This window comes from Sus scrofa, chromosome 15 (assembly GCF_054392235.1).
Source record: "Sus scrofa isolate SSC_HxYL_T2T_F1_AM1 chromosome 15, Sscrofa_HxYL_maternal_Yorkshire_Landrace_v2.0, whole genome shotgun sequence".
Taxonomy (NCBI): Eukaryota; Metazoa; Chordata; class Mammalia; order Artiodactyla; family Suidae; genus Sus; species Sus scrofa.
In genome coordinates this window covers 152,703,056-152,730,665 of record NC_139397.1, presented here as the reverse complement: position 1 = coordinate 152,730,665, position 27,610 = coordinate 152,703,056, and the positions used below count along the sequence as shown (strand labels likewise).

The 27,610-nt window shown below is 59.2% G+C and overlaps 1 protein-coding gene across 9 annotated transcripts in view; it reads left to right on the top strand.

The window, feature by feature from the left end:
* HDAC4 (histone deacetylase 4) overlaps positions 1–11,215 on the top strand; it is a 275,503-nt gene extending 264,288 nt beyond the window's left edge. For all 9 annotated transcript variants that reach the window (XM_021075899.2, XM_021075896.2, XM_021075897.2 and 6 more), the window contains 3 exons: positions 8,521–8,605; positions 9,528–9,669; positions 10,005–11,215. In XM_021075899.2, coding sequence (XP_020931558.1) covers positions 8,521–8,605; positions 9,528–9,669; positions 10,005–10,044 — 267 coding nt within the window. In that variant the 3' untranslated portion in view covers positions 10,045–11,215. The remainder of the gene's footprint in view (positions 1–8,520; positions 8,606–9,527; positions 9,670–10,004) is intronic.
* The last annotated feature ends 16,395 nt before the right edge of the window (positions 11,216–27,610 follow it).

Genomic DNA, 27,610 nt, shown 5'->3' with positions numbered 1-27,610 from the left:
GCTGCGGGTGGGAGGCGTACAGGGGGGCACCTCATACTTTCAGTGTCACGTGCATGTCACTCAATGGGCGGTGCAGCCCCCAGGAGCCCGGTGGGCAGGCGCTGAGGGCCAGGTGGTCAGTATGTGGAGACGTCACTTCTCATGTCACGTGTCACCCCACGGGGAGGTTTCTTTGGGGCCAGGTTTCTGTTTAAACGGGTGGCTTTTCAGGGTTAAATGCTGCCCTTTCTTTGAGCCCAAGTCCGAGGTCGGTGGGGGAGGCCGTGGAGGACTTGGGCCAAAGGCTTTCCCTCGGGACGGCTGCCCCTCGTCGCGTCCTGCTTCGTGAGGGGCGGGGAGTGGTGCAGCCCCGCGTGGGTAGAAGCAGCAGGTGCGTGGGCGCGGGGAGACGGACAGGGCCGCCTGTCCAGGGCGCATCCTGCTCAGGGCGACGAGCACCGCCCATCTGGTCCCCGGACCCAGCCCTGCCCTTAAACGCTGAAGGAGCAGGGCCTGCGTGGGGACAGCCGGCATGGTTCCAAAGGGACGCAGGGGACAGTAAGGTGCTGACCCCTCCTGGGGCTGGGCTTGTCCCGCGGGTCCTGTTACGTCCAGCACTGAGCTCCACCCTCTCATGTGAGGCTCAGGCACCGAGAAACTGCTGTGGTCGCGGTGCTTAGCATTTGTGGTTGATTTTTTTAAACGCCTCTTCCTCCAAAAGGACTTTGGCAGCTGCAAAAATGCCAGGAGAAGGCCAGGCGGGAGATCAGGACGAAGTGGTCTGGGAGGCCGCGGGGGAGCCGGCGGTCAGTGCAAGAACACATGCTGTTCTCTGCGGGGGCGCAGGGGCCCTGGGGCCTGCACACCCCTCAGTTACCGGGGGCGGGTAACCTGCCGCATCCTGGCAGGTGCTAATTGGGCAAAGTCGCCTTGTTACCCAGCCTGACGATGGAGCAGGCTGCCGGCCGGTCGAGTGGCCAGGCCAGAGGCTGCGCTGGATCAGGTGTGGGCCTCCTGTTGAGCTGTGACCCCCAGGGCTGTGTGTCCCGAGGGAAGGGCATTCTCCTTTAAGTCGCCTGCGCCCTCTCTCTGCAGGGGGCAGAGGACCCACCAGGAGCACCGGGACCACCCCCCCAGCCGCTGCTGGGACGGGAGCTGGGGGTGGGGGCAGCGGAGGGGCAGGCCCTGGACCCAGGCCTCGGGAGCATCGCCCCCAGCGCACATCCCCGCCCCCCCACTGGCTGCTGAGTCTCTTTACTCTTTTATCAAAAGGAGTCATAATTTTTAGCCCCTCATGGTGTGTTTTTGCTTTTCCAAAACTGCATTGAAAGCCCCGCCCCCCCATCGTGTTCTACAAGCCTTTGCGTTTTCGATGGAGGGGCTGTGAAAACACGCTGCCCACTGGTTTCCGGGTAACTGTGGAGCCCTGCCCGGCTGCCAGGCGCACTTCCATGCGCCCAGGCCACGGAGCCCGAGCAGGGAACGGGCAGGCCCTCCTGCAGCAGAGGGACCCCCCACACCCCCCGCCCAGCTCCACGGGGACCACGAGGCATGGAGAGACGGGCAGACGCGGGGTGGCAGTGGGGACAGGGAGGGATGCACTGGGGTCCCATCTGCTCTGCCTCTTAAACGGGAGGGTTGGCAGGCACCCCTCCTGGAGTGCTCAGAGACGGGGGAGAGCCAGCCAGCTGGGCAGCGGTGTGGTCCAGCCAGAGAGCCCCCGGGTCCCCAGCGGACTCTGTCTTCTTGGGAAGAAAGGAAGGAAGGGCCGGGCGGCTGAACTTGGGACGGGATGAGATGCAGGAAGATGCAGGGCTGGGATCCCAGCTGTGTGGCTGCCCCGAGGGGCTCTGACCACGGGGACAGGACAGGGGCCCGGGGCCTCTGTCATCTCACGCCTTCCTGGCCCACCCAGACCCCCACAAAGCAGAGTTTTCTGTTTTCTGAACAACGCTAACTCTGACCTCGGAACTGCTGGGGTAGCGTAAGGGCTTCCTGGTCCCAGAGCGGGTGCTCTGGGTGTTTCCTTGCCCACTTCTGCCAAGGCCCCCTTTTTAAGACTGAGCTCAGGGAGTTCCCCCTGTGGTGCAGCGGAAACGAATCCGACTAGGAACCATGAGGTTGCTGGTTCGATCCCTGGCCTCGCTCAGCTCAGCGTTGCCGTGAGCTGTGGTGTAGGTCGCAGGTGCAGCTCGGATCTGACGTTGCCGTGGCTGTGGTGTAGGCCCATGGCTACAACTCTGATTAGTCCTGTAGCCTGGGAACTTCCATATGCAGCGGGTGTGGCCCTAAAAAGATAAAAAGACAGACAAAAGACTGAGCTCAGGATAAGCCCCAACACACACGAGGTAAACGGGCTACAGGACGGCTGGGGGCTCCTGTCCATCGCTCAGGACGCAGCCGTGGCCCACGCCGGCCCTTTGTTCTCCCCCAGAGGAGGCCCTCGGAGCTTCCCCGCTCAGCCCCTCTCAGGCCTATGAGCCAAGGCCTGGCCAAGAATTCCCAGCGTCTCCTGGCCGAGCAGGGCCGGGGCCACTTGCTTGCTCTCCGTCTGTGGCCGCTGGACGCCTCTCTGTCCTTCAGATCCCCCCGCTGAGGTGCCGGTTCCCTGTCCCTGGTCACACCTGCCCGCCCCGCCCTCCCCTGGAAGAGGGTCACGCTGCATCCCCCTGGGCTCAGCGGGGGCCGGACCTCCTGCACCACCGCCACCACGGCGGTGTCCCCTCCGCCACTCGGGCCGCTGCATGAACGTGCCACCCGCCGCCCACACCCATCGCAGAGCCGGGGCCCGCCCTGGGTTTCCCACGAGGCTGGCTGACGCTCTGTGAGGCGGGGGTGGGCGTGTTCTTCGGTTCTCTGACGGAGCTTCAGTGTGGAGAATAGTGATTGTTAATTCACGGGCTGCTCAGTCGTGTCTGTTAAGTGAACAGAGCGTCCCAAGTAGTGAGAGACTTCCGTCTTGTGAGATGTGGCGTTTCCCCCGCTTCCCGACCCCTTTGTCGTTAAGTCAAGGCTGGGAGCCTTGTGCTCCGGCTGATCCCCTGGGCGGCTGGAGAGGTGGGGGGTGGGAGGCAGACAGTGACTCGGGCGCCTGGGCGCTCGGCGGGGGCACCGCGGCAGAGGCTGCTAGAGGAGGGCCAGCTGCCAGCCGAGTGTGGGTCCCGCTGGGGAGACCCATGGTGCTGCCCTCAGGACGGGGAGCAGCTGGACCTGGGGTTAATTTTAGAGAATTTCTGGCGCCTTTCTCCCACAAGCTGGACCAGGCTCTGACGCACCTCTGTGCCTCCGGGTGGGGGCTCTGATCCCTGTCCCCACCAGCCGTGGACAGTGCCACCTTCACAGTGGCCGGGGGCAGCGGTGGCCCCGGGGCGGTTACCGTCAGTCACTCCCCCGTGCAGTCTCCTGGGACACGAGGGCACCGTGTCTGAAGCAGACCCTCGGGGAGGGGTGGTGGGTCCCGTGTTTACAAGGCGACGTCCGGGTTTGTCCCGAGGGCCCCGGCAGTGGGTGAGGACCCTCGGGGACGGGGTGTCCTGCCTTGGACCCCTGCCAGTCTGCCAGGTGGAGCAGCACCAGGTTCCGCTGAAGGTCGTTTCCTCGTCACCTTGGAGGCCAAGCACCTTCCCCACGAGTCTTGGACCCTCGGCCTTTCTCTTCATGTCTTCTGCCCCTTTTTCTGTTAGACCATCTTTTTCCAATTCATTCCTGTTTTTGACGGGGGTGGGGGTGGATGGACAGATAGAAGAGTGGAGATGGGTGGGTGGGTGGATGGATGGACAGACGGACGGACAGGCGGACAGGTGGGTGGATGCTTGGGTGGGTGGATGGATGGATGGATGGACGGACGGGTAGGTGGATGGACGGACGGGTAGATGGGTAGCTAGGTGGACGGATGGGCAGGTGGACTGATGAACGGTTGGGGATCCCTTCTTTTTCTCTTTCTCTGGAAGTGGGTGTGGGATCGGCACAGTCTTGACGGGGAGGGCTCTCCTGGGCCCTGGGTTTCCTTTGGGAGGAAACTTAAGGTGACCGAGGTGGCCATGGTTTCATCTCCTCCCTAACGAAGTTTGGGGTTACCAGGGATTTCCTCCTCCTCCGCCCCGTCTCCAGGGTCCCTGGCCGAAGGTGGTCCCTCGCGGTCGGTCTCCGCTGCTGCCCTGCGGCCGTGCTCCTCCTCCTCCTGCGATTCTCGGCGCCTCCTCTTCAGTTCACTTTCAGCGACTGTCTTTTTTCCGAAATCTACCTCTGCCCCCTTTCTGTGCATTTCCTTCTTCCTCTGGGACCGTGCTGTTGTCTTTGCTCGTTTTTTAAGTGCAGCACTTTTCCAGTCTTATTTTCCAATATGCGCCTTAGAATTGCAAATATCCCCCTGTCGACAGTTGTCAATGTCCCCCAGCGGCGTGTTCAGCCGCATCTCACACTGTGGTTTGTGGTGTTTCCGTTACGTTTTTAAATTTCTAAGCGTGTCCTAATTTCTTTTATGCTCTCTTCTTTGACCCACGATTGCTGTGTTTTCTAATGTCCACCCGTGGGTCTCGTGGGTCTCTTTGTCTCCTGTTTCTCGCCGTTGCTCTCGTGTGCGTGGTGTTCGTTCTGCGTGGAGACGCGCTTCGCGGGCTGGTGTGCGGTCAGTCCGCATGGACGTTCCACACGTGTCTGGAGCACGTCCCCCGCCCGTTCTGTGGCGTTCCCTTTACGTCCAGGAACCCGAGCTTGGGAACCGTGCCGTTCACACTTTGCCTTCTGCGTGAGGTCTGGCTGCGTGTCTGCCTGCTCCAAGAAAGCTGGTCGGGCTCGCCAGCGTGGGGTGGTTACGCGCCTCGCCTCCCAATCTCCGCCTTCACTTCCCGTGCTTTGAAGCAGTTGCCCTAAGATGCCCCTATTTTAGACCGGCAGATCCTTTTGAGGAACTGAAGTTTGTGCCATCACAGAGTGGCCTTCACACCCAGGACGGTTTTCCCCCTGCTCTGTCGCGCCAAACTCGGGAGGCGTTGTGCCGGCCCCGCTGCGGGTGCACCTGCTCTGTCGCTTTCCTCCCGTCCAGCCTCCCTCCGCGCTTCAGCCGTTTCCTCCGGCGGCGGAGAGCGTGCGGCCAGCCCGCTCTTCCTCCGCAGTCCTGCCCGCCCGGCTGCTGTACCTGGAGACCGCGGTCGTCGCAGTTGGCTTGGCCGCGTGCTGTTTGGTGGCTGACGGTGCGACTGCGCTGCGTCTGCCCTCCTCCGCAGCTCCCTCTGCCCCTGCGCTGGCTTCTGTCCACCTGCTCAGGAGTCCCCCGCCTCCTCTCTGCCCTCTGAGAACAGCCAGCTGCCGGTTCTCAGGAACGGTCCTGGAAAACGTCAGCCCGTGTCCCCGCGAGGTCACTCACCTCAGCCGACCCCAGGTGGGGCGCCCACTTTAAACACGGGACACCCACTTGCACGTCCTTATACTGGAAATCACCAGTACTTGCTTATCAGAAATTTAACGTAGCTGGCATCCTGTGTGTTGAGTGCTAAGCGGGCGGTCCCAGCCCAGGGCCCCCTCCCGGGTCCCACGTCATCCCTGCCTGGTGTGTCACTTCCCTCTTTCTTTTGTGTCTTCCATCTCTGAGTGGACGCCACGGGTGCTCTTCCCGCGGTCCCTGTCTTTGCTCACCAGCCTCATTTCTCAGGGCTCCTTCCTTCTGGCTCGTCGTCCTTCTGCCTCCGGCACCTCCTGCACCTCCTGCAGGGCTTCCCTGGAGAAGGACTCCTGGGGTGACTCTGCCAGGTGGTCTGCGGTTAAGGCTTCCTTTCAGCCTCATTCTAGGCTGATGCTTCCACTGGGCTTGCAGCTCTGGGCGGGCGGGCAGGTTTCACCTCGACGCGGAGACCTCACACGCTGTCTTCTTGCTCCTGTTTCCTTTGCTGTGAAGCCGCTGGTGTTCAGCCAACCGCTGCGCCCGTGCAGACTACCCTGTTGTCTCGAGCTGCTCTTCCAGTTTCCTGTTGTCTTTGCTGTTCTGCCGTCGCTCTGCTGGCCTGGGGGAGGGTGTCTTCTTTTATCCTCCCTTCCTGAGCTGAGGTCCTGCATCCCTGAGCCCTGGACCCCGCCACTGGGGACACCGTGAGGACACGCAGGCCTCCTTCTGTCCCTTGTTTCTGGGCTGTTTTCTGGCTCATTTCTTCAGTTATTGCTTCCAGGTTACTCATTTTCTCTTTAGCGGATCTCGCTGAGTTTCTAGTTTCTACTAATATGTTTTCGTTTCTAGAAGTTGTATTTGGCTCTCTTTCAAACAGGCCATTTCAGTTTCAGTGATCCCTGGTTCTGGCATCATTCGTTCATCTTTATTTTTAATGTAGTGAACACACAGCACAGTTCAAGCGTGATCATTTCGGTAGCTGAGGTCGTGGAGCAGCTCAGTCTTCATTCTAAGGTAGAATTTCCACGTGGGAGCACGTGCGGATGTCCAGGAGCTCCACCGAGCCGGCACGTGTGTCCCGGCGGAGCCCAGACGGGCCCAGCATCACCATCTTACGTGCGTGTGGGGCACCTGTCACAACCTGGAAACCAACCCTGGCACGTCGCTAGCAGCTGAACTCAGGGATGCAGGCAGCTTTCGCTCATTTTCCCACAGCCGCCCTTTTCTGTTTCACGTCCGTCTCCTTAGTCCCTCCGGGCCCCGACGGTTTCTCGGTCGTCTGTTATTTTTCACGACTCCAGTGGTTTTTGAGGAGGCCTGGCCAGGTGTTTTCTAGAACGTCTGATTCTGTCCCTGGTGACTGGACTGGGGCCGGGGGCTGGAGGAGGAAGACCCCAGGTCAGGCGCCCTTCCCAGCCCTCCCGGGCCCCATGGCACCATCCACGTGGCACCATCCACGTGGCCCTCCCGCTGAGGTCGGCCGTGAGCGGTGGGTTCGCAGGTCCGACTGCACCAGGCTTGCTCGTTTCCTCCTCCCCGTGGGCTCTTCCGTGGACGTCCCGACCCGGCGCAGTCCACGCAGGGAGCCAGGGCGGGAGGTGTGGGGCTCAGCCTCCGGGGAGCGTGTGCATGCGTTCCTGGAACTCCTCTTCTGGAAGACACATCTTTTCTTCCCGTTTACCTGCTTATTCAGTCGCGTATCACATCAGTGTGGACCCGAGGGTGTTAATCTTATTCTCTGAGATCCAGTGCAGCACGTGTCACGCATTTCGTCTCCACGTGGCCCTGGTGTGTCCTCCGAGGCGCCCGCCCTCCTGTCTCCTTCCGACTCTGCACTTAAGGGGCTCTGTGCTCCCTGACCGCTCCCCGGGCCGGCCCTGGAACAGGCCGTCTCTCCGAGGAGCTTGCTTGTTGTTGCTGATCCGGTTCGTGTCGGGTTTCTCCTGTGGCGTATGATCTGGGGGTTGGGAATCCATGCTTCCTAGAACCGAACTGGCGGTGCAAATTGGCACCGTCTGGGGACACATGAGGACCCTGCCAGCTGTCTTCTGGGCGGCCAGCATCACAGACCCCGGCCACCCCAAACGGCCGCTCCCCGCTTGTCGTGTCGAGAACCAGGCAGATCTCAGGGACTTTGTTTTTCAACCTCTGCTCAGAGCCGAGGCTCAGGGCGGGTCTCTCCCACTGGCTGTCCCCGTGGAGCCCGGTCTGTGCACCTGCTCTGCCCGCTCATCCTCAGGGCAGGGTGGTCCTGCAGCCAGGCCTGCAGAGTCCAAGGCCTGTACCCCAACAGTCCCACCTTTGTTGCAGAACCCAGCAGGTCCCCCCAGGTGTGCAGGCTCGTCTGCCCCTTAGCGCTGTCACTGCCCGTGTCTGATCTACTTGAACCCTCCGCGTTTGGCTCTGGTCTGCCCGCGGCCGTCGGGGGGCGCGTGCTCCTCCTCCCCGAGGAGCAGCTCTGAGCACAGGTTCCCTCCTGAGAGGTTCTGCTCCCTGCCCCTTTCGTTGGAAGAAAAGTGAGAACAAGGGCTACTCAAGCACTGTTTACAAAGCTCCTATTGATAAGGGCTATGAAAGCGGCATTTCCGAAAAGTCGTAATGAGGTCCCTGACATGATGCTGTGGGCTCCGTGCTGGAGACCCAGCTGCCAGCCTTCTGCGCCGGCCCCGTTCTGAACATCACCCCTCATCCCGCTCACATCGGGACCCGCAAATATTCCGACCGTCGCCAAAGAAAAACTCCTTAGAGAAGAGAAATCTACTGTGTCAACAGCTTACGTAGTAAACACCAAAGCCACGCTGGGCCTTCCACGCTCTTTGCTCTATTAGCAAGTGCGCCTAAGAAAGCGTTGCAGCCTGTGAGCAGCTCCCTTTTAACACACACGGGATTACAGCCACATCCTTCTTTCTGTCTGTCTGTCTTCTGAGGGCCGCACCCAAGCAAGGCACACGGAGGTTCCCAGGCTAGGGGTCGAATTGGAGCTGTAGCTGCCGGCCTACACCACAGCCCACGGCAACGCCAGATCCTTAACCCACTGAGCGAGGCCAGGGGTCGACCCCACATCCTCATAGATACTCATTGGGTTTGTCTTCGATGAGCCACAACGGGAAACTCCTTTATTAACTTCCTTTAATTCACCCTCCAATCCTTTTCTGCCCCAGCTTGACCCTCTCCCAGAAAAGGTTTTGCAGCAGAGACCCAACGCCAACGCCGTGCGGTCCATGGAGAAGGTCATTGAAATCCACAGTGAGTGGCCTTGCCCTTGGCTCAGCCCGGAAGCCCTCGTGGGGAGGGGCCCTCCCCCCACCCCGGGCCTCGCCCACTGCCAGCTGCTCCCCCAGGCCTAGGGGCCAGCGTGGGGTGAGCAGGCAGAGAAGCTCGAGTGACCCCGTTCAGTGCCCCACAGCCCACCAGTCAAGGCCATTTTATGGGACAAAAGAATGGAGGCCCAGTGGGTCCGTGAGGACACCTGCCCGCTCCCCACTGGCAGGGCTGGTCCTTGGATGTGAACCTGTGTCCTAGGGTCTGACCTCTGCCAGCGCAGAGAGGCCTGGGCTCCAGAGACGCAGCACAGAGGGCAGCCCCTCCCCAGCGCTGCCCCCGAGCGCCAGGGCCGGGGCACCCCCCAGGGATTCTCAGGTCCCCACACCTTCTCCGACACGCAGCTGCTGGCCTTAGGTCTGAGGTCTTTGGGGTGACCCAGTCATTGAGACCATCCGTGTGGTGCCTGGAAACCAGGGGTTCCCTGCTCTGGGCTGAGCCCTGGCCAGGGGCCATTCCCACCGATACCCCACGTGAAGCCCTGTGTGCCGTGCAGGCCCCGAGGGGGCCCGGCCTCCCCCAACACCCGGGCTCTGCGGCGCCTCCCCCGTCACCTCAGAGGCTCCGGGTGGGGTCAGGAAGCAGCCGGCTCCCAGCCGCCCCACCACGAGGCAGCGGCCAGGCCTGGGAACCGGGCCCCATCCCCGACGCCTCGTCTCTGGTGGGCCTGTCCAGAGAGTCCCAGCCTTTGTGACTTTGTAACCAGGCAACTCCCTGGCTTCCGCGTCCAGAAAGACTGGTGCTTTTCAAGGCGCCAGGGAGGTCCTGCTGGAGACCCCCGGGGCGGGGGAGGCTGCTGGTCAGCCCGGCGCCCAGGGTCCTAACCGAGCCCCCCCCCCCGCCCCAGGCCAGTACTGGCGCTCCCTGCAGCGTCTCGCCTCCACCGTGGGCTACTCCCTGGTCGAGGCCCAGAAGTGCGAGAACGAGGAAGCCGAGACGGTCACTGCCATGGCCTCGCTGTCTGTGGGCGTCAAGGCACCCGAGAAGAGGTGAGCGTGGCTCCCGCCCTGGCCCCCGCGCCTGCCGCGGACGAGCCGAGGCTTTGCTCCTGTGTCGGACGAGGTGGCTTGTCCCCGCGGGCCCTGCCAGGCTCGCCGGAGCCAGCCCGGGCGGGGGCGGGTTGCCCACCCCAGTCCAGGACCGGGCGGCAGGGCCTCCCCGTTCTTTACAACCACGGGAAGGGCACCTGGACGCGGGACACTCACCCGGGGACCCTGGGGGGTGGCCGCGGCCCTGGGGGAAGGGACGTTCAAAGGGCCGGGGGATGCCCACCGTCACTCTTGCTTGTCCCCCGCCTCCGCCCCTCCCCCCGGGGCGCCCGCAGACCCGAGGAGGAGCCCATGGAAGAGGAGCCGCCCCTGTAGCCGCTCCGGAAGCTGCGGCCTCTTGTCTGTTTGTCTCCGTCTTGAAGATCCGCCAACAAGTTGCTGTCACCCTGCGTCCCGCCACGGCGTTCTCGGAGCCCACAGGCGCGGCGCGGGCGAGGGCGGCGGGAAGCCCTCTGCCTGCCAGAACCGGGACAGACGCCGGGACGCGCAGACACACGGACACGCGGAAGCAGGCGCCCTGGGCCATCCCCCCGGGACGCCCCCGAGGGAGGGAGCCTGCGGCAGCCCGCGGCCGGGCTGCCGGGGTGGCCGCCGCGAGGAAAAGGGACGAACGTCAAAGATCTCACAACACAAAGCAAACTTGATCAAAACTGGTGCTTACGGTTTGGTGATTCCCCACAGTTCCACGTCCCCGTGCAGACCTCTCCTCTTGTAGCTTCTTTCTTTTCGAGAGCCAGTCGCTGCGGCTCCGGCCCGCCTCTGATCGCGGCCGTGCGCGGCGCGGCGCGGGTGGGAGACGGTGGGCGCGGGTGAGGAAGACAAACTGGCCGCGAAGCGAAGTGGGAGCCCGCGGAGCCGGCTTGTTTGCTCCCAGCCGGCGGACGATGCGCGTTTGTGCCTTTTTTTTAATCGCTCGGATGGATTTTCGTGGCTGGGTTTTCTGAAGTCTGAGGAACAATGCCTTAAGAAAAAATAAACCGCAGGAAGGGGTGGGACAGGTCCCCGAGGCCGGCACGTGCTGGCCTGGCGCTCCCGGAGCGGCCCGGGGCCCGGCCGGCAGCCCGCGAGGGCGAGGTCCTGCCACCCTGTCTTTGCTTTATTGCTGTTGAAGAAACATGGAGGTAGTTCCAAAAAAAGTGGTAAATACTGTCGGGGGTTTCGAAGTCCCACACATTTTAAATGAATCCAAAGTGTTCTTTTCTCATACATCACATACCAATTGAGCATCGTTGTCTGGTTGTGGAGCATGCCCTAGGCACACTTTCAGTGTTACGATCGGAATGCTTTTTATTAAAAGCAAGTAGCATGAAGTATTGCTTAAATTTTAGGTATAAATAAATATATATATGTATAATATATATTCCAATGTATTCCGAGCTAAGAAACTTGATTCTTATGAAATCTTGATAAAATATTTATAATGCATTTATAGAAAAAGTATATATATAAAATAAATGCAGGTCGTAAAGGTCCCTGGCAAACGAAAGACGTGTGAATTAGCCATCCAGGTGCTCATGGAACGGGATCTGGCTCGAAGCTCATGCATTTCCGAAGCCCCGACGGGAGAGCTTTCCGTCCTCCGTGCGCCTCGGGCAGCTGTCCTGCAGGAATGTCCTTTCATCTTAATTATTTTCTGACCCGGTCCCTTCTGCCCCGCCTCCATGCACTTAGGTACCTAATGAGTTTTTCTAGCAAAGAATATAAATTTGCCGTTGATTTTGTATGAATTTTTCACAAAAAGAGCCTGAAGAAGCCTTGTTTTGTGAACTTTCCGTTTCTTGCTCCCCATTCAGCAGTTTTCTGCGTGGGGAGAATGCTACATCTTTTTCCTTTCTAAATTTTTTGCTTGTACATTTTTTTTAACTTTTGAAGGGTTTTTTTATTATTATTATGTGCGTTCTGTTTATTTTTGTACAGTGAGCACAGATTTATTTTCAGAGAGTGAGCGCCGGATGCGCGGCCGGACGCAGGTCGGCTCCCCTGGGCCCGCCCCGCGGCCGGAGGCAGAGCGTGGGGTCTTTCTTGCCGTCCCCGCGTTGGGGGCCAGGGGTCGTTGGGACGCTGAGCTGAGGGGCTTGCCAGACGCCACGGGCCGTCGGCATTCGTGACACTCGTGTTATTAAACTTCTCTGAGCACATGGTCAGGATAGATTTTCACTTGACTTTTCCAAAGACCTTGTGAGCATGTCAGCAACATGTGGGGCCAAGAGGGCCCCACGCCGCTTCCAGGTGCCGTGGCCTCGGCCCCGTGGCTGCGCCCGGCTGGGAGCAGCAGGCCTGGGTTTAGGAGCCCGGGGCTGCAGCGAGCCCGGGCCCAGGCTGCCTGGCAGCCCGTGGGGACGGCCGGTCTCTGCTTGTTCTCTTTGACAGGAACTGGACGGCCCTTGTTCTTGGTAACCGATTTTCTAGCACTCGAAGCCACCAGTTTCATTCCCGGGTGTGCCCAGGCCAAGCTGAGGGAGGACGGGCCCCCGCCACGTCTCCAGTTCAGGAACTTTTACAGGGCAGCTGCCCAAGGAGACTCTGAGACGGCCGGACTGTGACCCGGTGGTGGCAGATCCTGGGACTGCCTTGGTCAGCGGGCGGCTGTGGGTCAGGCCTGGGACAGGGGTTGAGAGCAGGATGGGGAGGCCGGGGGACGCATCTCCCGTGCTCTTCCCTCCCAGCCCTTGGCCCTGAGGCCCGAGGCGGCAGGGAGCTGGAGCGGTGGCAGGGCCCGCCGGCCGGCTGTCCTGGCCTTCTTGGGCCGAGGGGACCGCGTGCCCACCTACTGCCAGCCGGGGCTCCCGGGAGGAACGCAGCGTCTGGCATCTTTTATGGGGGCGGGGGGCTAACGTGGACCCCCCAGGGCCGGCTTAGCCTGGGGATTTACCTGGCTCAGCCCGCAGCCCCGGGCAGAGGAGCAGACCCCCACGGTCAGCGGGCTCCAGCTTCACAAGCGTGCTTAAAGCATTACCGTGTAGCCTTTTCTTTGCTTTGAAGACACACTCAGCCCCTGTCCGCGGCCAGCCGTCGGGGCAGGTGGCAGCGGGCCGGCCCTGGAGTGCCCGCGGGCCCCCCGCATCAGCGGCGAGGGGCTCCTCCCGCCGTCCCCCTGGTCCCTGGACCTCTCGCCTTTCTGTTCCTTTGCAGAGGCCTCGGGGACACTGGCCGGGGGTCAGCAAGTGAGCACTTTATACCCCTTTGTGGGAAAGCCCCCGACGCCCCCAGGCCGCGTGGCCTCAGCCTGCCCTCGCGGCCCCCCGGCTGCGCCGCGCAGCGCCCGGGCCCCACCAGCAGGCGGCCGTCCCCGGGCCCACGCCGCTGGGACTGGCCGCCCCTCCGGTTGCAAAGGGCCACTTTGTCCAAGTGTTTCGGTTTTTCTCTACTTCTTTTAAGAGTTTGTTTCCAGAGGAAGGACTGTTTCGTATGGGTCGGACCCCAAAGCACGTCTGGCTTTTGCAGCCCTCGCGAGGGAGTTTCTTGTTTTTAATTTTCGATCCGAACATTCCTTCTTTCCTGGCCACAGCCACGTGCTCATTCCATTCTTTTTGTAGACTTTGGGGCCCACGTGTTTTATGGGCATTGATACATATATAAATATATATATAAATACATAGGAATATATTTTTTTAAGTTTCCTACACCTGGAGGTTGCATGGGCTGTACGACCGGCATGTCTTTATATTGTACACAGGTTTTGCACGCCAAACGCGGCAGCTTGGGCAAGACGACAAATGCCTTTTGGTCCCCCTCCCGTGACGTTTGCAGACACAAAGGAGGGGATTTTTTTTTTTTTTTTTTTTTCTCTGTAAAACAAAACAGACCCTTGAAGGCGAGTGGGAGGGGGGGACGTTTGCGTCTTAGCGAACTTATTCTTAAGAAATTGTACTTTTTATTGTAAGACGAGTAAAAGGACTACTTCAACACTTGTCATATTAAGAAACCAAGTTTAATCTAGCACTTGTGACATACCAATACTAGAGTTTATTGTACTTCTGTGGGAAACGTGTTTTAGGGACGCTGCGCAGAAGTCCAAGGGCGCTGCCTGTCTCTCCCGGGTTGACTCGGAGGCGTTTGTTGGCTTTGGCTCCTCCCGCCTCTCTTTGCTCGGGGCGAGCGCTGCCCTCACCAGCCCTGGTGGCCGTCGGGCCCGCTGGGGACCCGGGAGGCCCCGGCGGCCCCTTCCGTACAGCAGTGCCGACTTTTCATTTCTTCTAGGTGATGTATGGCTAAGATTTCCCTTTCGACTCGGTAGTCGTGGACTGTGCTGCACTGTGCTTTCAGATTACACTTTGCATCGAAAGGAAACCGTTTCTTCCTTGCGATGGAGCCGAGCTGGCCCAGCGCAGCTCCCTCTGTCTCTCTGACACGATTCAAAGTCTCCTGTCGAAGGACAAGGAAAGCGGACAGTTTCTGTTTGTTGTTGCTGTTGGGTTTTTTTCCTTTGGTGTGTGTGCCCCCAGGGAGGTCCTCTTTTCCAGTTTATGAGAATGACACCCATGTATAATATAGAGAGGCGGGGGGTTGACCCTTTTCACCCAAGAGCTCCTGACGGGTCTGTCGTGGGAAGCGCGGCGACGGCGGTGTCACCTCCCGCGACGGCGGTTCGCCTCTGCTCGCGCAGAGACCTGCTCCGTCTGTGACTGAGTCGGTTCCCTCTGATTGTCTGGACCTGCCGGTGGTCCTTTCTTTTGCTCAGTGGAGCTGGAGATTTTGTTTCTGGTTTTCTCATTGTTTTGTTGTGTGGGGGTGGATTTTCACCGAGTGTGGTGCCCCCTACCCCCACCCCCGACGGCCGACTCTGCTTCACTTCCCCAGGAGTCCAGTATTTTGTACCTCATCCTACAACTTGTCACTCTTGTGGTGTAAATAAAGAGCATTCATTGCCCTCCGACCTGTGCTTTCTGCCGTGTGCTCTCGTGCTCGCCGGGCCCGGGCCTGGGACCTGGGATCCGGGTGGGCGGCTGCCCTGTCCCCGCCACCTGTACAGACAGAGCCCACAGAGCCGACCTCGATTTACGTCCAGTGGTTCAAGTCTTGCACTGTTTCTCCCTCAATCACTGGGCTGGAAACCACCTCGGAGGTGAGTGAGGCGGCAGGGAAGGGACCAGAAGCCAGGCCTGGTCTCCCCGCAGCCGGGTGCACCCGCCCCCGTCCCCCCTGCCCAAGGCCTTGAGTCTGCAAACAGCCAGTGACAGTCTCCCGGCTCCAGGAACACTGGGTGCCACTCAGGTGCCGCTGCACCCCCAGTGGTCACGCCACTTCCAGGCCCTGACATCAGGTGATTAATAATTGCAGGGGGGCGGGGGGCCAAGGGTCCAGTCAAGACCACCCAGGGGCCACTAGCTACTCCCCTCCCAGCTGGGCTCTCCCCCCGCCAAGTCCTGTCTCTCTCCTCTCCCTTTCTCAGCACCAGCCTCCACCTCAATGTCCAGTTTCTTGGGAACCCAACCCAAGACACCCCGGGGCCTCAGACCCCCTCCCTGGGCCCCAGAACGAGGCGTGTAGAGCACACGCCTCTGGACACAAGCACAGCTGCCCAGGCAACCGCAAGCAGGAAACGCTTGGCTTCAAGCCAGTGGATTGGGGGTATTCGTCACGCGGCATAACTGCCGTGAAAGCTGACGTGCGCGGGCAACGTGAAGAGAGAACCTGAGCCTTTTCGCACTCGAGTTGGTATTTGTGAGACGTACATATTCATTCATTTGCCCAAGACGAGAGGATCTTATCCTGGCAGGATCTCGCTGTTCTAGAACAGAGTCAAATGGAAAGAGGCGTGAAAGAGTGTTTCCAGATCTAGGACGAAGAGACGTCTGAGCACAGCTTTCTTCGGTTCTCTTACACCGGCTGACACATTTTGACACGTCTTGTGGACCATTCTATCTGAAAAAAATTTTTTAGGGCTGCACCTACAGCGTGTGAATGTTCCTGGGCCAGGGGTTGCCGCTGAGGTCTGCTCCACAGCCACGGCAACACCGGATCCTTAACCCACTGATTGAGGCCAGAAATAAAACCCACATCCTCACAGAGACAGCGTCAAGTTCTTAACCTGCTGAGCCGCAGTGGGAACTCCTGACAATGGTGATTATGTGTGAATATCTGTTTTATTGGAACAGTTGATTGGCAGTGCTGTGTCCATTTCTGCTGTACGGCCGAGTGACCCCGTCACACATTCGTGTATATTCATTCCTTTGTCTCGTATTATCTTCCATTGTGTTCTACCCCGATGAAGATGATTTTTTAATGTGTTTTACAAAGCACTGATATTTTTACCTTTTGAAGCTGAAATACCTCAACCACATTGAGGAGAGGAAAGAACTCATATGTGTGCCCACCGTCCAGCCTGAGCAGGTGGCCACGCTTGACCATTAGCGTTGTCACCGATAAAGGCAGCAGGTGCATTTCAGCCCGGTGACCACCTTCCTTCCCCGGGTCCGCAACGCCCTGGCGTTGGTGTGTGGACGCCTTGACAGGTTTCTTCACCTTTGCTGCCGAGTTTTGTCTCCCTAAGCGTAGAAATTAGTGTGTATGACGCGTGCATTTACCGTGAGTGCTTTCGCATCCCTCTGTCACTGGGGCTCACCGCTGTCCTCACACACAGTCCTAGGACTTCCGTCGCCAGCCCTGTGCGCTCTTTACTGTCGGTGTTCTCATCACAGATCACGCTGCCCTGGCTGTGTGTGGCCGCTCCACGGTGCGCTGGCTCTGTGGCCATCAGCTCTGGTAGCTTGTAGCAGTGACTCCCCAAAGCCATTCACTGATGGTCACTCCCACCAGCATAGATTGGACAAGGAGCCTGGCCAGATACAGAGCAGCAGGAAGCCCAGCCCTGGGACCCCACGTGTCCCCCAGCCTGTTTATCTGCTACGAATGCCCCCTCTTCCAAGGGGCCTGTGCCTCCCCCCCAAACAGGAGGACGCTGAAGCGAAACCCGGCTGCACGCCCCCACCTGGAAAAATCAGTAGGAGTTCCTCGAAGGCACAAGACCCTTAAACATGACACAACACCGCATCGTGCTTAGAAATGGACAGTAGCCTCACATCGAATATGCAGCCGGGGCCGAGTTTTCCCCAACGGTCTCGTTTTTTGGTTTTGTTTCCTTTGCTTTTACAATTGGTTGCAGTACTTAACAGGAAAACAGCCAACCACAAAGTGAAACGCCTTCCCACTCAAGTCTCATTGATGCTAAATATTTTAACGCAGGTTTAAAAGGTAATAGGATGTGGCTTTAATAAATATCTACCACTAGAACTTTATTTTTAAATGCACTTAATATTCTATTTTTTTTAAATACACCCTTCGGCAGGTTAAACTTTCGTTGCTTTGACCTTAAATGTAGCAACTGGCGCCTGCTGGAGTCGCCAGTCCCACTGTGGGAAGAGAGATGAAAGCTGCCTTCTGACTCAGGCTGTTGGGGTTCATGCCCCCCAAACAAAATGCGTGCAGTGTTCCCAGCTTCTGCTGCTGCGGACGGCGACATGACAAGTCTGAGATCCACATTTACGGAGCTGGCAGACAGGGTGTCATCTAGTCCAACGGGGAGCACCCCCACCCAAGTCCCGAGCCTGGAGATCTCGGGGCCCCCCAGCGCAGGACGCTGGTGGTGGCCCCACCTCAGCCAGGGCTCAGTCAGGCCCACGTCAACTCGACTAGAACGTAACCCCCCCAACACACACACACACACACACACACACACTGAACCCCTGAGTGGCTGGTGTGGTTACTCTCCCTTACGTGTGAGCAAACGAGGCTCAGCCGGTTTGACGACTTTGCCCAAGTTTGCGGAGCGGGGAAGAGGCAGCCCGAGGGCCTGGGCGCAGGCCGGTCCTCTGGCTCGGATCCTGGCTGCTGCTCTCCGAGCACATGGACCCACAGGCCACAGCTGCCCTTGGACAAGATGGACCATGGGAACCGTTTACGGCCGGGTCTGGACCAGCGCTTGTCTGCCGATACTCATTAGGGTCTGAGAGGAGGAAATGAAAGGGTCCCTGGGCTGACGGGGAAGGGGCCTGGGCAGAGGAACCGCAGCCCGACCAGGAGCAGGGGAGGTGACCTGGGCAGCCCTGAAGGGGAGGGTGGGCACAAGCCTCTCTTCTTTCCGGCTGTTTCCCCTCCCCCTCCTCCCGCAGCACCCCCATCCCCCATCCCTCCCACGCCGCCCTGTACCCCCCCTCTCCTCCTTCACGCCTGTGACGCCCCCAGAGGGAGGGCTGGGTGACAGTGAAGAGGCCAGGACCCCCTAAATAAACCAAGACACTGATGGGACGATGCCAGCCTCACCTGCCACCGAGTCGGGACTCAGGACCTCACCAGCCCAAGTTCAAACGGCCTGGGGAGGGGGAGGGTCACAAGCCTCCAGGCAGCTCACAGAACCACGGTCAAAACCGGAGGAAAGGCAGAAGCCAAGGTCCTGGGACAGGTCCTAAGACGCGTGGCCTCAGGCCCCTCCTGCATCGAAAGGCAGACGGTTTCGGATTTAGAACAGAAGGGTTAGTGAATGAGCTGCTCTGCCGTCGCTAGAGAGAGACCTGTTCTGTTCTGCACCCACACGTCCAAACCAATCCAGGGGGCCGAATAGACCCCACGGTGCCCTGAGCTTTTGAAAGAAGGTTCGTATTTACCTTCTCTCCAATGAGGGCGGAATCGAACACGTTTAAAAGTCACAGGACTTGAAGGCATTTGGAGTTTCTTGTTGTGCGTGGCATGTGGGTGTGTTCCAGTTGCACCGATTTGCATGCAGCCGTCCAGCTTTCCCAGCACCACTTGCTGAAGAGACTGGCTTTTTCCCATTTTATAGTCTTGCCGCCTTTGTCGGAAGATTAACTGGCCGCAGGCATCCGGGTTTATTTCCAGGCTCACTGTTCTGTTCCCTGGGTCTGTAGCTCTGCTTCTGTGCCAGCCCCGCACGCTCTTACTGATCACTGGTTGCTGTAGCTTTGTCACACTCTCTGAGGTCTGGGAGAGTGATGCCTCCTGCTTGGTTTGTGTTCCTCAGGATCGCTTGGGCAATTCTGGGTCTTTCGTGGTTCCATCTAAATTTTTGGACGGTCTGGTCCAGTTCTGTGAAAAATGTCCTGGGCAATTTGATAGGGATTGCACTGAATCTGTACATCGTCTTGCATACTTATACCTGGGATCTCATATGCGGCACAAATGAACCTGTCTACAGAAAAGAAACAAACGCGTGGACACGAAGAACAGACTGGCAGATGCCAAGGGGGAGGGGGAGGGAGTGGGGTGGACGGGGAGCTTGGGGTGCGTAGATGCGGACTAGTGCATGTGGAGTGGATAAGCCATGAGGTCCTGCTGTGCAGCATGGGAACTCTATCCAGTCACTTGTGATGGAGGAACACGCTGGAGCATAATACGAAAAAAAGAATGGAGGTGTGTGCATAATTGGATCGCTCTGTGGTACAGCAGAAATTGGCAGAACATTGAAAATCAACTATAATAAAAAGTGGAGCTAGAAAAAGTCGTGGGAGTTTCCTCTGCGGCTAAGAGGGTTAAGAACCCTACTGCAGCAGCGGCTTGGGTCGCTTCAAAAGGGCGGGTTTGATCCCCAGCCCGGCGCAGTAGGTTAAAAGATAAATGCAACAAAGGAAAATACAGAAACATCCAATCTGAAGACATTGGACTTGCCAGAACATACCAGGAAGCCAAGCCCCCAGAGGCTCCGTGCGTGCGCTCTATGCACAGCTCAGAGAGGTTCTCGCCAATGTCATCACTGGGCAAGCCACAGACGAGATGCAATAGTTCAGTAACCACCCAGAAAATTAGGAAGCGTGTGAGTCTTCTAAAAACTCACTGAAAAAGAAGCACTGCTGGGGGCCAGGTGTTTAAATGACTTCCTCCATCCCGGGGAGGGCGTGCGGCCCCGGGCCTCTCACAGGCCTTTGTTGGGGGGAAGGTCACGGCTGGAGGGGGATGTCAGCGCATTTATTAAGAACCTTGCAGACGGCTGTGACTCGCCCTGGCAACTTCACTCTGGGAATCGGTCCCAAGGACATAAATCGAATTACAGAAAATGTTTTCTGGTCGGAGATGCTCGTTTCAGCATCCTTCAATGAAAAGTTGGGAACACTGGAAATATTTAACAGGTGCTGGTGGGTACCTAGGTGCTGGGCGTGTGGGCAGCGTGCACCCGGGCTGGGCTGCCCGTCACTGCCGGCCGCCCGGTGAGCCTGCTCTGGGGGCCAGAGGGTACAGAAAACCCTCCAATTCGGTGGAAACACAACGGAGAAACGGCGGTGCCTTTGAACTGTGCATCCAAAGAGGACAGGGAAGGGGCATCTTCGAGGGTGCAGGAAGAGTCCCTCCTCTCGTGCTGGGGCGGGGGGTCTAGTGCTCTGAAGACACCTCATTTACGTTGCAGATTGACTGTGAAGGCTTCTTTCCAGCCTCTGTCCCCAGAGCCATTTCCAAGAGGAATGTGATAGCCGTTCTGGAGAAAAACACACAGGCAGGGCACGTGTTTTCTAACAGGTCTCCCTGACCTCCTCCCCCAACCCAGAAGGGTGTCCCCAACCTCCCTCTCCTCCTATGTGCAGAAAGGGGGAGGCCCCCCTACCCCACGCATCCCTGGAGCAGCCAGAGGGCAGCCCTCAGCTCCCCAGCCAGTGTGTGCTAGCCGGACGGCCGGCCTCACTCAGGGTCCTGGCGAGGCAGCCTGAGCCCTCCAGCCGTCGTGCAGAACCGACCGCTAAGGATCACCTCCAATGAGACATAAAGCTCTGAGCACAGCCCGGCTGTACACGGCTGTGGTCAGTGTGGCTGTGGCCCCGAGACATTTCCTTTGTCCCACAGCACCTGCTCCACAAGCTGCTCCTTGTGGTTAAAGGCGCTACAGGCAGTTCTTGGAGCGGAGAGGGTACGAGCTGCACCGCCCAGAACTTGCAGGACAAAAGGCCCTGTCTGGCTCCCTGCTGATGGCCGTCAGCCCGCACCGGGGACCGCTCCCGGGACACCACAGGCAGCCCCTCCGGCCCCAGCAGCTGGCAGGGCAGAGCCATCAGCTGCAGGGCTGGGGGGCAGCTGAGGCCTCTGGTGACACCTGCCACAGCACCGAGTGGGGGAGGGTGTTGGGGGGAGGTGTCTCCCTCTGCCAGGTCCTGCCGAGCCCCCAGCACCTCCCCATACCGCCAGCATCTCGGGTCTGCTGCCCGGGGTTCCACGTTGCCACTGTCACATAGCGTGGTTCCAGGCATGAGCGGCATTTCAGGAAGGTGAAAATAAGGCAAATCTGCATCTTGGAACAAGAGCAGAAAGATGGCATCTTCTCCGGGTCAAGCGTCTCGGGCTGGAAGGACAGAACGCCCCCTCCTCCCGCGGGCTGGGGGCCGAGGGCTTGCTGAACCAAGAGCCGGCTCGCCCTGCGAGGGCACGGGCGCACTCAGCCTGGGGAGGCTGCCCGCCTCTGCTCGCCCCCTGCATCTCCTCCACTTGGTCATCAGCTGCCCCGGCCCAAGGAGCTCCCGAGCCCCAGCCTTTGGCCTAAGTGCCCACGGCCCCCGAACAACGAGGACCCCGCCTCCGGGAAATCTGCCTGGCTGGCTCTCGCACAGAACTCACTTTCACATGCGTGCACCCCATTAAAATCTCAGGCACCGGGTCGCACTGACCACCCACCCGGGACCTTGCTCTGTCTCGTCGGCAGGCCTGGATGGCATCACTCAAGCCCTGCCTCGGGCCTTTGCCCCTGCCACCCCCCTCCCCCAGGAAAGCCCTTCTTCCACGACCCCTCTTCTCCCTCTGAGCCCCTGTGAGAGAGGCTTCCTCTGCAAAGGCTTCCCTCCCGCTCCCCACCTGGTCCCAGAGACAGAGGTGGCCAGGAGGGCAGGGCTGGTCCCCAGCCTCGGATGGCTCGGGACGGCGACCTCAGGCCAAGTCCCGCCCTCCCGTCTCCCCTGGAGACCTTTTTGCACCAGACCCTGGGGAGACGACTGGACTGTCAGGGCCACGGGCCAGCACCAGGCTCCGCCTCCCACGATGGCCAGGGCTGCTCGGGGCCGGGGGGGCGGGGCGTGTGACCAGGATGGACAGTGGTGGGTGGCTGGGTGGTACGTGGCTGAGCCTGAGCCCCAGTGCTGCACACAAGTTGGACGAATCCTTGTCCAGGCTGCGGCCCCTCCCTGCACAGAGCTGGGGGGACACTGACCGCATTCGCCAAGAGACAAATGTCCTCCGGGACTGCCAGCCCCTTCCGACCTTGAGAAAGGCAGTTGTGGGGTGAGGGGTGGTCCCCCCAAAGATATGCCCACATCCTAACCCCAGTACCAGTGGCTGTGACTCTTTGAGAAAACAGTGTTTTCCGATGGGATTCTCTAAGAATCTCAAGATGATCCTAGATTGTTCAGGCAGGCGCTCACCTCAGTGACAGGTGCACTTAAATGACACAGAGGAGAAGCCACGTGAAGACGGTGTCCACGAGCCAGGGGACACTTGGGACCCCAGAAGCTGGAGAGGCAGGCGGGATGCCCCCCAGAGCTTTGGGGAGCCGGCCCTGAGGGCACCTGGACTTCAGGCTTCTGCTTTACACCTGGGTGGGGACACAGCTCTGTCGTTTTAAGCCCCCGGGTTTCTGGCGGTTTGTTATCCCAGCCCCAGGAGACCCACACCGAGCCTCCCGGGATGGCAGGGGGACAAGGGCACAGCTGGCTTAGGTCTGAGGGCACCTATGCCTACAGGGAGTCCACTATGTCAGGTTCTGACCAGGAGCCCCGGGGAGTCTGGGGGGCTTAGGGCTCTGGGACCCCCTTGTCACTTCATGCCATGTTGTCTGGAGGGGGACCTGGGACCTTCTGCATCTCGCCCATCTCGGGATGACCCTAAGCCTCTGCCCCAGTCCTCAGAGGCCCCATAGGAAGGACGACAGCCGTCCTCCACCTCCCACAAGGCCGCTGGGCATGGGAGCGGGGGCCTGCGTCTGCGCCCCAGGTCCCAGCAGAATGTGGCAGGGCAGGGACCATAAAAGACATACGCCATATCCTGGGAAGACCCACTGGCCTGGGACCCACTGCCCCGCATCATCCTGTGTGGTCAGCACGGGCACCCAGCTGCAGCCCTCAGGGCTGGACTGGATCGATGGTGGGGACAGGTGGCTTCTGCCCTGAACTCAGGATCTCAGAGCCTCAGGGGTGCCAGGCAGTGCCCCCCCCTCCACCTGAAGGAGGGCCAGACCTGTGTGACATGATGGGGCGGGTGGCCAGGGTGGCCGGGCAAGATGCCAGGAGCCAGGTGCGGGCAGCCCTGGACCCCAGGCCCTTCCTCGGGGCCAGATGTGGCCAGGCCCTGCTGTGGGTCTGACGGGGACATCTGCAGAGAGCCAGGGCCCGGGACACCTCAGAGTCACCAGTGACCCATGTGTGGCGAGTCTGCCCTCCGAGAGAGGCCAGCTGCAGCCCAGACCCCAGGGACATTCTGAGGGTCCCATCACCTGTGCTCGTGGTGTTCTCAGGGGGTGATGCTTCACCACCTGTTCTGAACCTTCGGGGCCCCATGGCTGAGGCCGTAGAAGACAGCCCTGGGCCCATCTGGTGCTTGAAGGAGTGACCTGGTCTCTGCTCCCTCCACCCCCTGCTTGGGCGTCACCGGAAGCCATGGCCCCTCCCTGGACAGGGCTCTGCTCAGCTCCAGTTCCCACTCAGCCCGTGTGAACACAGCCGGGGAGCAGAGCAGCCTAAGGCCTGGGCACCTGGAGCTTGATGGCAACTCCAGACGGGTTTGGTAATTAATTACGTCCGTCCCTTTGACCAAGTGTGAAAGACACTTTCACAGGCTATTAACTTACTCTGATGGATCTGCATCAGCGCCTGCCTGGGCCCAGCGTGCGGAATGGAATGTCTGCTCCAGGGTGCCTTTGCAGGGGTGGGGGCCCCAGGCCCCGGGCCCCTCCCTCACCCAGGCAAGAGGACAGCAGCAGGGAGGCCGGGCAAGCTGACGCCCTGGGCTTTCTGAGATTTGGGGAGACTTCACTCACTGAAGGGCACCACAGAGGAGAGGAAGCTGCGGTGTTGGGGGGCCTGCTGTGAACCCCCAGCTGGGAAAGCCTCGCGATTCCAGCGCCACCTGGTGGTGATCTCAGGAACTGCAGCCCCATCCAGCTGCCGCCAAACGGCCCCCGCCCCAACCCCCCGCCACCACCCCACCCTCAGCAGGAGCCCTGACCCTGGTTAGATGGTAGAGGTGACAGTGGTACAGCTTGCAAATGTCACATGTCACAAACCACTCCCCAGTATCTCGAGAGAAAGCCAGGGGAGGCTTAGGGTGCCCTGGTGGGGTTTTCCTGATGTCCCCTGCTCTGCTGGGGGACCCCAGGTAGATTCCACTGCCCCAGGGAGTAGCCATTGATTTCTGGGTAGCAAGGACCCCCAGGTGCTCTGATAGGTGATGGGCCGAAGGTGGTCTCCAGTACCCGGGACTGCTCTGTTCCCAGTAGCCCCGCAGCTCAGCCATCACCTCGCCTTTCACTGGCTCCATCTGAATGTACCAGGTCCCAGCTGCGAGCCAGGTGGACAGGAGAGACGTCCATGGCAGGGCTCACATCGAAGGGGACGGGCAGGCAGACACACAAATGTACCTGTCTGTGTGCTGGAGGGTGAGAACTGCTGGAAGTGAGGAAAAGAGGGCAGAATCAGGGACCCACAGACGGCAGGGCTCCAGGAGCCATGGGGTGATCCTGGGCCAGTGCCGAGTGGTCACGGAGGAAGAGGACTGCAGGCAGCCAGGGGAGGTGAGCGAAGAGGGTGGCCCTGTGACCACAGCTCCCCTGGACCCACCGACCTGGAGGTGAATACCCCAGGGCCTCAAATCTGCAAACAGCCTGGTCCTGGCACACCTGACCCCAGGTGGGCTTCAGCCAGGGCAGCCCCTGTTTCTATGCTTGGAAGCTGGCGATTGCAGTCGGAACTGCTGTGTATTGGCGTTCAGGATGCTACAGGAATGACCCTCCATGGTTTTTTTTTTAGGGCCACACCTGCGGCATATGGAATTTCCCAGGCTAGGGGTCGAATCGGCTCTCTCGGGGCCTACACCACAGCCACAGCAGCGTGGAGTCCGACCCACAGCTGTGACCTATACCACAGCTCACGGCAATACCAGATCTTTAACCCACAGAGCAAGGCCAGGGATGGAACATGCGTCCTCATGGATGCTAGTCCGATTTGTTTCCCCTGAGCCATGACGGGAGCTCCATGATGCTCCATGTTTTGATATTTGACTCAAAACTGGCATCAGCCTTGAGAAGTGGGCCTTGCTCTTACCAAGGCACAAACCGGGCCTCCAAGAGGCTGACACTCTGAGTTCCAGGCCCCGGTTTTCAGCAGCAGAGTGGTTTCTGGTCCCAGGGCTGCCAGCTGGCTCCACAGCGGGGACCCTGCCCCTGCCCCACCTGAATGTTGACACCTGGTCCTTGGCTCCTTTGGGGCCAGAAGACAAAGGCTTATGGCTGCTCACATGGCTAAGTCCTAAACTTCAAACAGTGGAATTTTGTAGTGCTGGCCCCCCGCCCCAAACAGTGGGGATCAGCCGGTCTTTACAGAGTTGAGGAGACTTGGTGGTGGAGGTGTGTCCACCGGCGTTTACCCAGGTTTCTTCTCCTGCTGCAGCTCCTACTGTCTAAACCCTGGGAGTGAGCTGCTAACGAAAAGAACCATCCATCTGCCTTCTGCTCTGTAGAACCTGTAAGTGGGACGCGGTGAAGGAGGGTCTCTGTGGTTGTAGCTAAGGTGGGGCCTCAGCACCTGCTCGTCCTGGATAAACTGGATGGGACCGACATCCGTGACACGTGGGAGGGACCCAGGAGGGAAGAGGTGAGGGCACACGAGGACAGGTGGGCACGGGAGGGAGGTGGCCAGGAGCACGGGGCCACCAGAGGCCAGAGAGACAGGAAGGACCCCCCCCCCCAGAGCCTCGCACATGGGCCGCCCTGCTGCCACCTGGATTTGGGACTCTTGGCTCCAGAACTGTGAGGGAACAGATTCCTCGTGTCATGGCCACTAAGGGTGTGGTGACTTGGTGACTTGTTAAGGCTGCACCCCTCCTTGTAGCCGTGATGAAACTGACCGGGGGCGTTGCGGCCAGTGGGGTCCCCAGCCGTCAGCGGGGATTGGGGGCGATGGGAGACTGCATGTGGCTGCAGACCCTGCTCTGCCGAGGGTGGGGCTTGACGGAGCTCAGCCCCTGCACCGCCTCCCCAGACAGTCCAGCTTCTCATCATAGGCCTCACTGCGTCTGTCAAGGACTTTTGGAATCTAAATCCCATTTCCAACCCTAACTGACTTTGCCACCTGGGCATAGCTTGCAAGGAGGTGACCAGGAATCGGTGGTCAAGGCTGGTTGCCTGTTTTAACATCATTTGCCCCCCACCCCACCCCCCCTTAGTGACAGAATGCTGATTATATTCAGGGCACAGGCACCCATCCAAATGACTCCATTTCCGATCAGGTATCTGTGGCCCTGGGACTAAGTCTGGCCAACTGTAGGTGAGCAGAATTGAGTATGGGACTTTCCAGAAGATTCTTCACAGGAGGAGGCAGCAACCTGTGGGTTCAAAGAAATCACTTCTGGTGTTAGAACCAGAAGGGATGCAGCTTTAGCGTAAGAATTTACCCATCACTGCAGGTGGAGTGAACAGGGGCATCTGCCCACACAGGGGCCATCAAAGCTGAGACCGGAGACCAAGAAGCCACCCAATGTTGCTGCTAGGACTGTCACCACGTGTGCCTTTTGTGCCCACAAACCTGGTCTCAGACTCTCAGATGTGGGCTCTGGCCACCAGGACAAACACACTTGCTGGCCTTGCCTGCAGGGGTCACGGCCAAGGCTGGCTGCACCTAAATTGCATCCAGAACACGAGCTGCAAGGGATGCTGGGAGCACCGTTTCCCAGAGCAGAGTGGTACCAGATGGGAAATGCAGTTTGGCTCAGTTACAAAACAGAGGTTGAGTTCTCTGGGAGGGCAAATCAGCCAAGGAGAAGAAGGGGCAGGGACAGAAGTGGCCAGTGAGAAGAGCCTCTGGCTGGGAAGGCATGATGTGGTGGCTGCAGACTATGCAGCACTGGGCAGGCCAGCCCTGTCAGGGTGGCCACGAGTGGGTGTGAGTGCCACCTGCAGCATCCCAGGGATGAGAAAGCATCTTAGAATGTGGAGGCTGGCCTCACCCTTGCCTGCATCCAGGGGCAGGGAAGTCAGCAGGACAGGTGCAGAGGTCCCCAGGTCCAGCTGTGTGGGTGAGGCAAGGAATTGTTGGTTTCTTTGGATCTTTTTATCATGACTCTTTCCCTCACCCCTTTCTTCCCAGTTTGGTGTGGCTTTGGGAAATGCCAGTACCATTCATTTCTTAAATTTGTCAGTATTTTCTACACACTTGTCCACCTATTTTCTCAAATGTAGTTGTACTGGAGTCCTTGGCTAAATTCTACCATCACTTTAGCTTACCCAGGGTCTGCTTCTAATGGCTATTTTTTCTCTTGCTGGTGAGTGCCACTTTCTAGTTTCTTTATCGGTTTCATAAGTTGCAATTTTTTCTGGAGCGTGTATGTAAAAGAACCACCGAGTTTGAGGTCAATGTGGTTTTTCTCCTAAAAGTGTGCCTCCTTTTTCTCTGTTCCTTTTATGAATCAAACTGGATTGGGGCTAGACTGCAGCTTTGGGGAGTTTCCGTTTACCTCTTGTGGCAGTGTTTTCAGAGGAGGTGCTTCTGAGCTTGGGCCCATGAGAACAGCAAGCCTCCTTCACTGCCTAGAAAGACTTGGGTGGAGCTGGAATTCAGCCCCGCCGCCACAGCTGGAGGGTTTATGCTGTGCTCTCTCGCCCCAATGCTTCCAAACTGTGGCAGAAGCCTTGAGGAGCAAAACAGCCACACAGTAGGAGCAGGCCTCCTTTCCGGAGGGGGGCTTTACT